General features: G+C 54.4%; 1 protein-coding gene across 2 annotated transcripts in view; it reads left to right on the forward strand.

The window, feature by feature from the left end:
- Positions 1–13,975, forward strand: part of Igsf21 (immunoglobin superfamily member 21) — a 206,354-nt gene that overhangs the window by 133,761 nt on the left and 58,618 nt on the right. For both annotated transcript variants that reach the window (XM_060379175.1, XM_021628086.2), the window contains exon 3: positions 1,524–1,645. In XM_060379175.1, the coding sequence (XP_060235158.1) occupies positions 1,524–1,645 (122 nt within the window). The remainder of the gene's footprint in view (positions 1–1,523; positions 1,646–13,975) is intronic.

Raw genomic sequence — 13,975 nt, forward strand, 5'->3', positions numbered from 1 at the left:
CTGCCTCTGGTCCTGCCACACTGTATACCTCCCCACCCCCCACACCCAGGGACTTGCTTCTGAAAGACCAGGGGAATTTATAAGCAGAACCCAAATCTGACCCTGGGCGGCCGGTGCCTGCCGGGGAAGGGCACGGCTTTGTCCTTGGGTCCTCAGCGGTGGCCTTCCAGTCAGAACCCACTGTGTCCTCTCCCTCTTGCTCCAGGCACTCTGAACAGAGTGGCTTTCAAGGAGGCAGCTGAGCTGATCCCTCCTGCCTCTGGCCTTGGCCCCCAGGCTCTCTGCCCAGACAGACATGCTCCTCTGGGTTGACTCTTGCACCTCAGGCTGAAGAAGCTCCCTTGTGGGAGCTCCCCATCCTCGAAAGTGGGCTCCTCCTCCCTAACCGTCCCCACCCCCATTCCCATGCCATTTTGGGCCCAACCCTCCAGGAGTTATCAGAAATGGCTGTGGTATCTCGGCCCGGTGAGGTGGCTCAGTCGGTAAAAGCGTTTGTTGCTCAAGCCCGGCGACCCGAGTCTGATCCCTGGTACCCATGTGGTAGAAGGAGAGAGACAGCATCTCAAAGTTGCCCTCTGACCCCCACCTGTCACCCCACACCCCTCACACATCATGTGCGTGTACACAATGGTAATAAGCACACTAAAAGGCAGAAATGGTTGCCGTAAGGCTTAGTTCTCTCTCCATGAGTTCTTTGCACACTGACAACCCTCCATCCTCCCCCCTCCTCTTACTAGCTAGCCTGCCCCCTCCCCTTCCTTCTCTCTACCGATGAAGGCACTGGACCAGGCCCTGATTCCATAGCTCACTCCACAAAGCCCATTCTGGTCCTGCCCGCAGTCCCCCCGGCCATGTGAGCCAATTCTGCAAAGCAGAGCCACCGTAGTGGTTGGATCACCCGATGCATGTCCCACTGGGGACAGGCTGCCAGCTCTCCCCCTCATTCCTGCGGGGCCTCAGGGGGCCCTCCCTCCCAGTGTTCGAAGGACTGAAAGTCCAGAGGCCCTCTACACCGGGCTCTGGTGGCTGGAGCAGCTGGAGGGAGCCAGCTTTACTCCTAGGCTGGCAGTCTTGAACACGTGAAAGCTGTTGCCTCCGTGCCCCACATCAAGGGCTCAGGGGCACAGGGCTCTGACAAGAGGGAAAGGCAGGGCGGCGGAGAGGCTCAGAGTGGAGAGTTCTCTGTCGTCAGCACACATGTGTCCTTCCATAGGACATGGCAATGGGTGTGGCCTCCTGGGGCCAGAGGCTGTTAGTCGTTTTAGCTAATGAATTAAATTCTGTATTTATATTTATTTATTTATTTATTTATTTATTTATTTATTTATTTGTGTGTATGTGTGTGCATACACACATATATTTGTGTGTATGTCTGTGTATCTGAGTGGGAATCTTCAGCAGCAGAGGGGAGGGAGGGAGAGTGGGGCCAAGGCAGGGCAGGGACAGGCCAAGAGCAGCTCCTGAGGAAAGGGGTGGCCAGGGCCAGCTGGGCACTCACCTGTGGCTCCTCTGCTCTATGGCAGGTGACAGATGGTGGCACCATCAAGCAGAAGATCTTCACCTTTGACGCCATGTTCTCCACCAACTACTCGCACATGGAGAATTACCGCAAGAGGGAGGATCTCGTGTACCAGTCCACTGTGAGGTGAGGCTCTGCGCCCGCCCCCACCCTGAGCAGGTGGCAAGCACGTGAGCTGGAAGAGGGAGGGGCTGGGCCTGGAGGTGGGCTTGTCGGCCCCTGTCAGCAGCCCCTAGAATGCTCTAAACATAGGTTCTCAACATGTGGGTCGCGACCCCACCACATAGCAGATACTGACATTATGATTCATAACAGCGGCAGAATTACAGACATGAAGGGGGGTCACCACAACATGAGGAGCTGTGTTAAAGGGTCTCAGCATTAGGAAGGTTGAGAACCACTGGTTTTAGGGGTTGTATCCCCTTCCGTGAACGGGGGGCTCTCTGCAGAAATGGCGCCAAGGCCTGGAGGGAAGAGCAGGAAGTATAACCCTGCAGGATAGGATTCACAGACCCTATTGCTGGTGAGGATGCTGAGGTTCTGGGAGGGGCGGAGGTGTGCCTAGAGTCACGCAGCCCAGAGCGACAGAGCTGAGAGGTGTGCCAGCTGTGCCCAGCCTGGAAACACGTGCGGCACGTTCCATTGTCCCTCGGGTTCTCTAAGGTCACAAAGGGCCCACGTGCAGGGTCACCTGGACATGCAGGTCAGAGGCAGCAGGATGAGCAAAGGCTTCAGAGTCAAGACAATTCGGCCTCATTCCCGGGGCCCACCACACGCTACATATGTGGGTACCGCAGCCCTACACGTTCCCCAAAGACCCTTTCATATTTATTGATTTGACCCTTTGTACAAGGTAGTCTCTTCCCCCAGAGGGCCTTTCCTACCTTCGGTAAACTCCTCTTCAGCCTTCAGAGCCCCACTCAGGCAGTACCAGCATGTTAGATCTCCCTGGGCTGGATGGCCCAGGCTCCCTCAGTCCCTACCCTCCTCCAGCAAGGGGATCTTATGGCCTCTATGAAAGTAGCTTCACAGTGGTGCTGGGTGTGAATACACACATACACACATACATACATACATACACAAAAAAAGTATACACAGAGAGACACACAGATACACAGAGAGGCACACACAGACACACAAACAACACATACACACATATGCGCACATCAAACAAATATATACACACATACAATACATACAGATGCACACAGACACCACACACACACACACACACACACACACACACTCACACACACACACACACACACACACCTCTTTCACACTGTGTGGTACACGCTTTGCCTGATGTCCTGTTTCTACATAACTCATGCTGGGAGCAACAGGTGACACAGCCTGTGTGACACTTTACACGGTTCCACCTGGGCTGGGGGGGGCAGCTGGGACACCCCGGTGAGTGTCTGCTGTCACACAGTCTTTACGCTGAGTCCTGGGGTGGGCACGGCTCCATGCCCTACCTGGAACTCCCGCCTACCCCGACCTCTGCTCTCAGTTCCCATTCTCCACCAGGGCCAATGCACAACCAAATCTGCAAAAAGGACGGACGGGACCAGAAGGCCCTAGAGACGCTCCTTTGTGGTTGGGCATGCTGCTTTGCACAAAAGTACAATTACAGAATGGGATGAAAATATTTTTATTAACTGTGCCGCTGGCTCTGCAGTGAGAATCTGGCTGGGACCTCCTACCTGCTAAGTGAGGGCTGGAAGGGGGTTGTGAGCCCCTGATGGCCTCTCCAGACTCCTCCTCCCAGGCGCTGAGCTAGGACCTCAGTGCCAGCCTTTCTTGCTCTGCGCACCTGCAGCCAACGAGGGCGCACAGGGCTTTTGGGAGGCAGGCAGGTCCCTCTCTGTTTTCCCCCCTCCTGAAAAGGAAAACACTCAAAGGGTGAATCAGTTGCCATTAGGATGAGAGTGGAGATAAAAAGCATTTAGAGAAGAAAGTAAGTGCTGCCCTGGGAGCCGCAGAGGGACTTCCTGGCTCGTAGGCAGGCTTCCTGAAACCCAATCTCGGGGTGAGTGGGAGCCCAGCACCAGCAACCCCCTCGTTTCCAATCTGCTCCCGGTTATAGGTGTGGCTTCGTGGCCTCCAGATGAACCCCTAGCTCTGATACCTCAGCCAAGAAGGAAATCCCCCCATCCCTCTTACAGCTATGGGCTCAGCAGTGCCCCCTACCCCCTAACCCCCACTCCTCTCACCCCCCCTCTCACTCCCCCTACTCCCCTCACCACCCAGCCCCCAACCCCTTACTCCCTCCACCCTTCCACTCTCCCCCTTTCTCAGAAAGCTTTCGGAAAGCCAGCAGGTGCCCGAAGACCCGGTTTCAAACCTCAGCACAGCCGCTACCCAGTGACCTCGAACGGGTCCCTGGTCCCCTCACACCCTGGAGAGCTAGCCGGCTGGCCACATTAATCTTGCTGTGATTGTGGAATTGGGTAGAAACTGATGCCCAGTGGCCTCAAATCAAACGCTGGCTGCTCCACTTGGTGAGCAGGCGACCCAAGGTCAGTTCCTGGTCTCCACAGTTCTGAGAGGAGCATGCTCACCCCTAAACTTGAGACAACCCCCATCCCCACAAGGCAAACCCCATCTTGCCCTGCGTCCCCCCTGAAGCCCCTATGTATACACTTTCCTCTTCTGCCCCTCACATTATCCACCAATAACTGCTTGAACTTGGATTTTTTTTTCACACCCCTTTTCTGGGTCCTGTTTTACAGAAGGGGTCAAAGTGCCTTCATGTTTCACAGTTGGTGAGAATAAGACCCCAAGGGGACCTGCCCCAGTCACACAGCAGCATAGACTTAGGACCAGTCTTAGGACTTATAGCCCAGGCTCTTTCATCCCTCAAGTTTATGCTGGGTTTCTGCATCCTTCTTTCTGGGCCCTGAGACACCAGGGTCCCCTGAGCCTCTAGAGAGGGCACTCTCAGGAGCGGAGACACCATACACAGGGGACAAAGCCCTGGACAAGAAGAGACCTGTAAAAGCTAACAGTGTCGGCAATGCTCAGCCAGTGAAGGAAGAGCTGCGGTGCCAGGCTGCGGGGCCCCATTAGGGCCAGCGGTGGGGCTCCCGGGCTCCGAATTTACATATAAATGAAGATATTTACAAATTAATGCATCTCAGCCCAGAGTCTCAGCTCCACAGCTGTCGGAGGGAGCCGCCGCTTCCTCCTCAGCTGGGAAAGTGGGGTGAGAATGAGGCTGGGAATATTACCAGGAACCGGCAGAGAACAATTTCCCGGGGAGCCTCAAGGAGCCCCAGGGACTCCCGTGCTTGTCCACAGCTGGTGGGATGTGATGGGCAGAGGCTGGTGGATGATGGATAACTGGGGTGCCCGCCTCCCGTGGGGGCAGGTCTGCGTCCCTGTAGTGCAACCTTGGGCGTGTCACCCTACCTCAGAGGCCCCGCCCATTCACGGTGGGATGGACTGGGTGTTGTGGAAGGGGCTGGTGGGAGGAGTCACCCCTTAGACAAGAGTAGGGAGTGGGTGGGAGAGTGAGCAGAGTGCCCCCCCACACAGGGTAGGGAGTGGGCGGGGTCTTAACTAAAGTACCACCTAGAGGCTAAGGCAATAGGCTATAAAAAGCTGAGTGTGTGTGTGTGTGTGTGTGTGTGTGTGTGTGTGTGTGTGACGTTCACTTGTGTAGGGACACCTGTGTGTACAGGTGGACACTTCCTCAATCACTTTCTCTACCTTCTCCACTGGAGCAAGTTTTCTCACCTGAACTGAAAGCTCACCAACTTCACTAAACCAGCCAATAATTTAGCTCTGGAAGTAGATTCTTAGGTAGTAGTTGCCTTGTCCCCTGAGCCATCTGACCAGCCCCTAGGAGAAGTATTTTTATGTTCAGGGTGGGTTTCTCATGTGCAGTTTCCTGACATACCATGGCAAAGGGGACAGGCCAGACTGGCCAGTACACAGATTGGCAAGGTTTAGTTTGAGCCATTACCCAAGCAATGTCTAGTGTGCAATCTGTGCCGTGCAAAGAGGGGTCAGGCGGATAAGCCCAAGGGTGGGTCTCAGGGAATGGGGCCTTCATATCACAGATGACCAGGAGTGAGGCAGGAAAGCAGGGGTCCTTCCAAGTAGCAGGCAGAGCAAGCACAGAGGCCTGAGGTAAGACGGTCTGGGCTGCGTGGTGCTGAACATGGCCAGGGCATTAGGAAACAGCAAATTAAGTAGCAATTTACCCTAAGCAGCCCGGAAGCCACCAGGGTAGTGGCCTACCGTGACCCACATTTGAAAGTTCACTCTGGGTACTGAGTAGAGGGAAGAAAGATGAAGTGACCCACGGAGGAAGCCCGGCCCGCTCTGCGAGTCCCACAAACACCCGAGAACTCCTGACATCTCACCCACCCACGTGGCTGTTTGAGCACAGCGTGGGGGCTCCCTGGAAAACTGAGAATACAGCCTTACCCTCCCAAGTCATGATAGCAGCGCGGGGGTGGGGTGGGGTGAGGTGGGGGTGGGCATTGGCAAGTAGACACTAACAGAAGTGACTGTCCCCCGTTTTGTGTCTGGAGTGCATTTGCCAAGGAGGCAGAGCCACGGCATACAAAACTTGGATCCTCTGGAGTTCAGACCCATCCTGACCTCCACGGGGCTTAAAACCTGCCCCTTCCTCCTCATGCTTTCTCCAGACAGCAAGGTCCCCCAGGGATCCACGTGCCCTCTCATCTCGGCACCCCAGAGTCTGCTTGGCATTTAAAGAGGGGCAGTGTGGAGCGGGGGCTGGGAAGAGGGAGAGCGGGGCTCGCCATTCAGGCAAGGAAGCTGGAGCTGTCGAAGGAGATGCTGAGACACGTGCCAGGATGACTCAGCTGGCAGCGCTGAAGAGGTGGTGGTGGCATTGAAAGTGGGTCTAGAATCAAAAGCGGCTTTGAGACAAAGAAGATCTGAGGGCAGGAGCTCTAAGTGGAAGAGAAAGTGTGTTCAGAGGAGGTGGGGAGGTGCCCGGAGAGGGACAAGGCCACTCCGAGCTGGCAGACAATGGCCTTTAGAGAGAGGCCGTTTGGAATCTGCTCTAATGAAAGCACACTCCTGGGTTTTAAATAGACACGTTAACGGTTCAGTCCAAAGAGCCAGGCATCCATGGACCTTTGAGACTTTATGCGTCTTTCCCTGACGGCAAGCGTTAGTGTACAGCTCAAATGCTTGTCTCTCTGTGGGTCCAAAAAGGATGCCATCCCAGCCTTGATAATTCTTGGTCAAGCCATGCATGTAGTTTCCCCAAAATATATGTAATGGCGACTGCTTCCCCGTCAGGGGGCCACTTGTTTACTCACTAGCTTCACTCACTCTGAGCATGCACTGAACACCTACTGTGTGCAGAGCTTGCTGGGAAATAGGACAAACTCAGGCTCTGTCTCTCTGGAGATGACCTCCTCCCCCTCCCCACCCCCTCACCCCTGAACCTGCACAGCCAGTTACAGGCCCATCATGGACCTGGGCTTCTTCTCTCTTAGCCCAGATCATTGAGAAATATGAACAAGAATGGTGTGGGTGAGAACAACTTTGTGCCAATTCCCGGTCAGCTGATGGCTGTTCTAATCATAAACAGAAAACTCCCAGCCTTCAGCCCCTGGGGTTTGTAACTTACCCCAGCCTTCGACTGTAGTGGGAGCCTTGCCAGTCCCTATTAGAAAGAAATGCAGTTTTCCTTCTGGCCATTAGGGGAGCTTTCCTTGATTTGCCCTTTTTCCCTGGATCCAAGTGGGGCCACCACCTAGGCCGCCCGACAGGAACCGCCTGCCTATTGGTCTGCTTGAGTTGCTTAAACATGTGAATTCCTAAAACCTACCAGGGCGGGATTTCATTCAAGCTGGAATTAAGCCAGGAAGGCAAGAAGCTGGTTTTTATCTGATGCTGACAGAGTCTTAAAGAGCCCACCACCACACACCATCCACCTGCTCTTGAGGACAGCCTGGTGCCAGAAGATTCATGGACATGGCCTGGAGAGGTGCCTCAGCGGCTGAGGACGCTGCCTGCCCTTCCAGAAGGCCAGAGTATAGTTTCCAGCACCTGTGTCAGACTGCCCACAACCTGTAACTCCAGCTCCACAGGATCAAATGTCCTCTTCTGGATTCCATGGGAACCAGCAGTCAGGAATGGAATGAACATATGCACACACGCACCCCCCCCCCACACACACACACGGAGCCTCTGAATACTCTGGTCAAGGAAGGCAAACCAAGGCCAAGCACAGCACGGGAGAGGGAGTCTGTTCCCAGTCTGTAGCTACTGCCCGGCTGGTGGAGGCAGTTCCACTGGCCTGCAAGAGAATTCCCTCAGCCGAAGCGTCCTTGGCTGTGCTCCCAGGTCTCCACGGAGCTGTCTCCTCCTGGGCCCCATCCTCCTTTGTCCTCGATGCCTTTTCACCTGTGCCCCAGGCCCACCTCAGATACCGCTGTGGTGCTGCGGGTTTCCTGCTCCTCAGGTGGGATCCATCTTTCCTTCAGGGCAGGAAGCCCACCACGTCTCCTCCATCTTCCCAAACCGATTACAACCATCTCCTGGCCTCCCTGCTCACTGGGTCACGAGCAGCCCTGCAGGGCAGTGCCTGTGTCCTGCATATTTCAGGCTTCTCCTTGGCACCCCAAAAGGTTCAATGCCACTCCTTTCCTCCCTCCCTCCACCCACGCCCCCAAAGGGGCACCTATCATTCCTTCCGTAACATCGGCTTCTTTGATTTTTTTTTCCAAATGTTTTTTTCTTTATTTCTCCTCCACCCAACACCCCAGTGCAGGCAGGGATGTATCCTGAGCACACACATTCACTCTCACATATATGTGCATTGTGCATGCACAGGCACAGACACACACATGCATGTGCAACCCTTCGCCTCTGGCTTGGAGCCCCTCCGTGGCTCGCTGGCTATACAGCCCCTTCCTCAGTTTCCACCGGTGGCAGGAGGGCCAGGGGTGGTTCTTTGTTATATCTTGGGAGAGCAGAGACATTTGGAGGCAGGAAACTTTGGTTTTCTTGCTGAGTTAGGCAGTCTCCCCCACCCACTCACCCCAGAGAGACTATCGGGTTTACAGAGCACCTCAACCTTCCTACTCCCCCTCAACACCCCCCCCCCAAATCCATGGATAGAGATCCGGGACAGGGGGCACAACACACTGCAAAGCTGTCTGCTGCCCTCTGGTGAATCCCTGAGATATTACAAGCCGGGGGCTAGCCGGTGCTACCCACCCCCACCCCTAAAGATAGGCCTGGTTTCTAAGGGTGGGAAGGCCCCCTCTGCCCACTGCTGCCTCTAGGTCCTCGGTGCCCTGCACGGCAATTCGGTGAAGGGTTGTTAGGCTAATGAGCTGGTAGCTACTGCTCTTCAGCAATCAGACTGTCTTCGGCTTGCAGTCTCTGATTAAACCCAGCATTCGCTGTGCGATACAGCTCTCAGGCCCCCTTCACAGGGCTCAACTGAGGACAGAGTGACTTAACTCCCTGGCAGCCTGTCCCAAGCTGACGGGTGGAGACTGATGGGCAGCCCCTCTTCTCCTCTAGGTGGCGGGACACCTCTAACCAGGGACCTCCCCGGGATAGCATTGCCCCCATGTTGTCAGGAGCCACTAGCCAGGACCAGGCTGTGCTCTGAGTGAGTGGTGGGAACCTTGATTCCTGCATGGACCATCCACCTCATTGCTCATCATTTAAGAAAAGCCTCCCTGCTAACTGGGAGAGAGAGGAAGAGGGAGGCTGGAACTCTGCCCCTGGAGTGGACATTCCCAGCTCTGTACTGGTAACAATGGAGAGAGAGAGGTGACTGGGCTCTGTGGGCTGGGCTGAAGCCTCCCTGTGGCCCATTTGGTGAAGCAGGCAACACCCCACCAGGGAATGAGTATTCTGTATGTAGATGATAGTGGCGTGTGTATGGATAGCCCAGAGGACAGGGACTCAGTGTCCCCGCTGAGGGATGAGCCAGGCCAGGCTGAGAAGCCAGCTGTTTCAGAGCTATATGGAATCTTCCATTGAAATGCAGCATATGAACGAGGCCCAAGATTCTAGAACCCAGCCACTACCCAGAAGGCAGCATTGCTGGTCCGCATCCCAAAAAGACACACCCAGGAGGCCGGGAGAGGGGGATGGTTGAGAGTTCGAGGCCAACCTGAGTGAGAGTGAAACTGTCTCAACAGAATAAATTAAAAGGAAATAAACAATTTTGAGTGTCTGTCCTTTAAATAAGCCAATGGGGCAAGGACCCGGGCAACGGGCACCAACCCAGGCTGATTCCAACCAGGAGTAAGAGAGAAGACAACTGTCTAGAGAATTCCCTGGAGAAATGTCATCACACTTTGACCTCCACACACAAAGATAAAGGGTCCCCAGGGGAGTGATGGGAAGATAAGTGGAACTGGGAGGGCATAGTGGACCCTGCTAGAATGGAGCTGAGGGACATGGGGAAGAGAGGCTCAGCTGCTCCCCTTCCCCCCCAGGGCATGGCTGCAGCCCTGGACACAGGGGCAGGGCTATGTCCTGAGCTGGGAACTCAGGTGTAGGCTTGGCGCAGGTTTCACAAGTGGTGCTTGGAAATGGTATGCCACAATGGTGGAGAAACCAAAGAGGACACTGACAACCCAGGCAGGGGAGAAGTGGCTAGAGTCACTGACACACAGATGCCACTTAAAGCTGCTCTCCCCTCGAGACTCTCAGACCTACCGGCAGCCTTCGGCACCACCCGGGCCAAGCCCTTTCATTCTCTGGCTGGCAAGCCAAGGCCCGCAGACTGCAGGCAACTTCTGTATGATCGCACAGAAAGTTGGCAGCAGAGTCAAAACTCAAACTTCAGCCTTTTGCAGGCTGATCTCTCCACAACACAGCCTGTGGCATAGAACTGCTGACATCGCAAATAATTTATCTACCTGCAGTCAGAAAACCACACACACACACACACACACAGAGAGAGAGAGAGAGAGAGAGAGAGAGAGAGAGAGAGAGAGATTTTACTTCTAAGTAAAACACCAGTAACAGGCTGCTGGCTTCCCTACTAATTATATAACCATTTTATTGCTGGTATTAAAAAAGAAATGAAGGCTGAAACTGTCCAGGAAAGGCCTAATTTAGTAAACAGCTTAGAACAAAGTCTTTGTCACGCAGGTGTTGCTGCGCATTAGAAGGGGCTCCGGGTGACTCAGACCTCCTCCTTAATATGTTGCTGTGGCCTAATAACATTTCCCAGTTCTGAGAGAAGCTCTGTTGCCATGGGAGGTAATAGTGTTTGTGGCAATGAGTGTTGAGGAGGCTGATGGGATGGGAAGGGCTGACAAAGATGGACAGGTGGATGGACAGGAAGATGGACTGGTGAGTGGATGGATGGATGGATGGATGGATGATTATATGTATGTATGCATGCATAGTTGAGTGGATGAATGGATGGTTGGATGGTTGGATGGATGGATGGATGGATGGATGGATGGATGGATGGATGGATGGATGGTTGGTTGGTTGAGTGGATGGATGGTTGGATGGATGGATGGTTGGTTGAGTGGATGGATGGTTGGATTGTTGGATGGATGGATGGATGGATGGATGGATGGATGGATGGATGGATGGATGGATGGTTGGTTGAGTGGATGGTTGGTTGAGTGGATGGTTGGTTGAGTGGATGGATGGTTGGTTGAGTGGATGGGTGGTTTGGGTAAGTGGACAGTTGAGTGAATGGATGAATGCATGAAAGCATGGATAATTTCGTGGATGGCTGGCAATAAGGATTGATGGATAAGTAGCTATGTGGACAAAAGGATGGCTGGATAGATGGAAGAGCAGATGGGCAGTCGGTGACTGGAGAAGTGGGTAGGTATGTGGGCGCATGGTTGGGTGGACATGACATATTGCAGGTGGAAAGCTAGATGCTCATGAATGGGTGAGTTGAGGAAAAGCTCACCCAGACTTCCATTATAGAGACAAGGGGCTGAGGATGGTGAGTGAGCCTTTGCACAACGCTGGTGTCATTGCCTCCATTCACAAATGACACCTTCAGCTGAGACCACACAAGCCTGAAGAACACGGCAACCCTTCAGCTGCCAGGAGGAAAAGGAGAACAAGAAAGTTGAGTGAGCAGCTTTAGGTCACACAGCTGACAGGTGATGGGGCTAGGCCAGACACTGTGGGGTTTCTTTATGGTTCTCTCCCAGGGCATTGTGGTCCCTCATGTGCATATTTTTCCATGCCCACCCAGCATCCAGAGGAGCTTCCTTAAGGGGTGTCATGTCACACACCCGCTGCTACAGCCCTGAAGGGCCCCACACTAGCCGGACACAGAGCTCAGCTTCTACCAGATCTGCATGCCTGTCCCACACATCTGGCTGTCCTCTCCCAGCCCCCTCACCAAAGCCTCCAGGCACCCAAGCCTTCTTGTCAGGTTTGTAGCTACTCTAGAACATTTGCTCTGGATCTTCTATCAATCACCATTCCAGTCTCAGATCAGCTATCTTGGCAGTGATGGCCACCTGAGCTGCTGGCCCAGCTGTTGCTCTATCCCACTGGCCCCCTGGTGGGAGTGAGGGATGGGTACCTGGTCTCCCCTGAGGCTGCTGCGCTCTGGCAGGCTCTCTGATTTACCAGAAAATATTTTCTTTTGACCCCGACAATACACATGCCGTGTGGACCAGGACTTGTTCCCTCTGGGTCTCTTTTACCAGACTTCCGGAATAACAGCAGGTAGCACTTCCGGACTTGGAGTGAGAGCTACTTCATACACAGATGAGAGAGCCCTGGTGGAGGGCCTGGCTAGCGGGACCCCTGCCGAACATAGAGCCAAGGGACCTGAGCCAGTGACAAAGCAGACTCAGGCACCCACACAGCTTGTCCGAGCCTCAGTTTCCCTTCACACAAGGCCCCAATGGAAGGAACTCCCACTTCCCTGCATAGTTGAGGGAGGGAAGCAGACAAGACTCTCTATAGCTGGTAGATGCCATTGCTGCAGCCAGAGGCTGATCTGTGGGATGCCTGGTGAACACAGGACCAAATCCAGCCGTTGATCTGCTCCCCACTTAAGACTTTGGAGTGCTGTGATTTAACACCTCTGCTGTTTTATTTGTTTGTTTGTTTGTTTATTGGCTTTCTGCTTGGGAGTCATGATAGGCCCCAAGTCCTCAGAGGCTAATAGTGGAGCTGAGGTGATGTTAGGATGTTGAGACGTGTTATGCCCTGTTCACATATTCATGAGTGTTCTAATGTCACAGCAAACAGCCCCTGCTACTGCTTCTGTCATAGGTCAAACTGAAGCTCAGAGAGGGTGCGGAATTTGCCTGAGGTCACCCAAAGAGCAAGTGACTGCAGGGAGAGCCAAACCCTCTGGCAGGGCCCACACTGTCAGCCCCTGCACTGTTGAGCTGCTCAGCGGTGTTGGCGGTGCAGAGTTCCAAGGCGCTGGTCTGTGGCACAGGAGGCGGGCAGGTGAGGTCCGCTGCTGCCGAGGGCAGTCTGTGGTGAGACTGCGCAGGAAATGGGACGGAGAGCTCCTTCACTGGGAAAAATAGGCAGGGACAGGTCCCCACGCTGCTGTGGGGACTGGATGAGTTCTTACCTTGCAAATGCCCCTCCTGGCCTCGGGGCAAGCAGGCCCCAAGAAGACAACACAGCTGTTTTTTATAGCTTGTTTTGCGCCTTACCTACGTGTTCTGTGTTCTGTGTGAGACAAATTGGATGCCATAAAATGTAATAGGAAGAGTGGGAGAAGCCACTGAACGGCAGATGCACGCGTCTGCAGTGTGGACCTCCCCCAGCCCTCGCCCATGGTCTTGACTGAGGGTCCTCTCATCACCCTCTCCCCCCCCCACACACTGTGGTTTCTGTGCTCACCTTGTGCACACTTGGTCATGCAAAGCTCAGCCCTTGGGCTGGGGTGGGGGTGGGGGCATGATGGAGAGGCTCTTCCGGCTTTGTGCCTGGAAGCCTGTCCTGCATCCTCCTCATGCCCCGCCCTTCTAAGGGCGACACCCACACATCCGCTCCCACCCTCAGCTGGCCAGGGACTCTCCAGGCCTGAAACTGGGTGACAGCTGGCTAGGAAAGCTTGCTGAGCAGTGGCTGAGCTGGTCTTCAGACACCCACGCTGAGGATGCACTGACCCAGATATCCACATGGCTCCTTCCTTGAGTCCCTCCTGGCCGCTGTTCTGACATCTCCCCTCCACCTAAGACTGCCCCTGGCCGCCTCGTCTAAAACAGCGATCTGGGCTGGGGAGATGGCTTGGTTGGCAAAGCACTTGTGGTACATGCTTAAGGATCTGAATTCGAACCCAGGACCCACATAAAAAGCAAACAGGGCAGCACATGTCTGTACTCTCTGTCCTGGGAAGGCAGAGGCAGGAAGATCTCCAGGACTTTCTGGCCATCCCGTCTGGCCTAAGCAGTCAACTCCAGGTTCAGCAAGAGAGCCTATCTCTAAAACTAAGATGGCGTGCTATTGAGAGACACATCAACGTCGACCTCAGCC

Source organism: Meriones unguiculatus, chromosome 3, assembly GCF_030254825.1.
Source record: "Meriones unguiculatus strain TT.TT164.6M chromosome 3, Bangor_MerUng_6.1, whole genome shotgun sequence".
Taxonomy (NCBI): Eukaryota; Metazoa; Chordata; class Mammalia; order Rodentia; family Muridae; genus Meriones; species Meriones unguiculatus.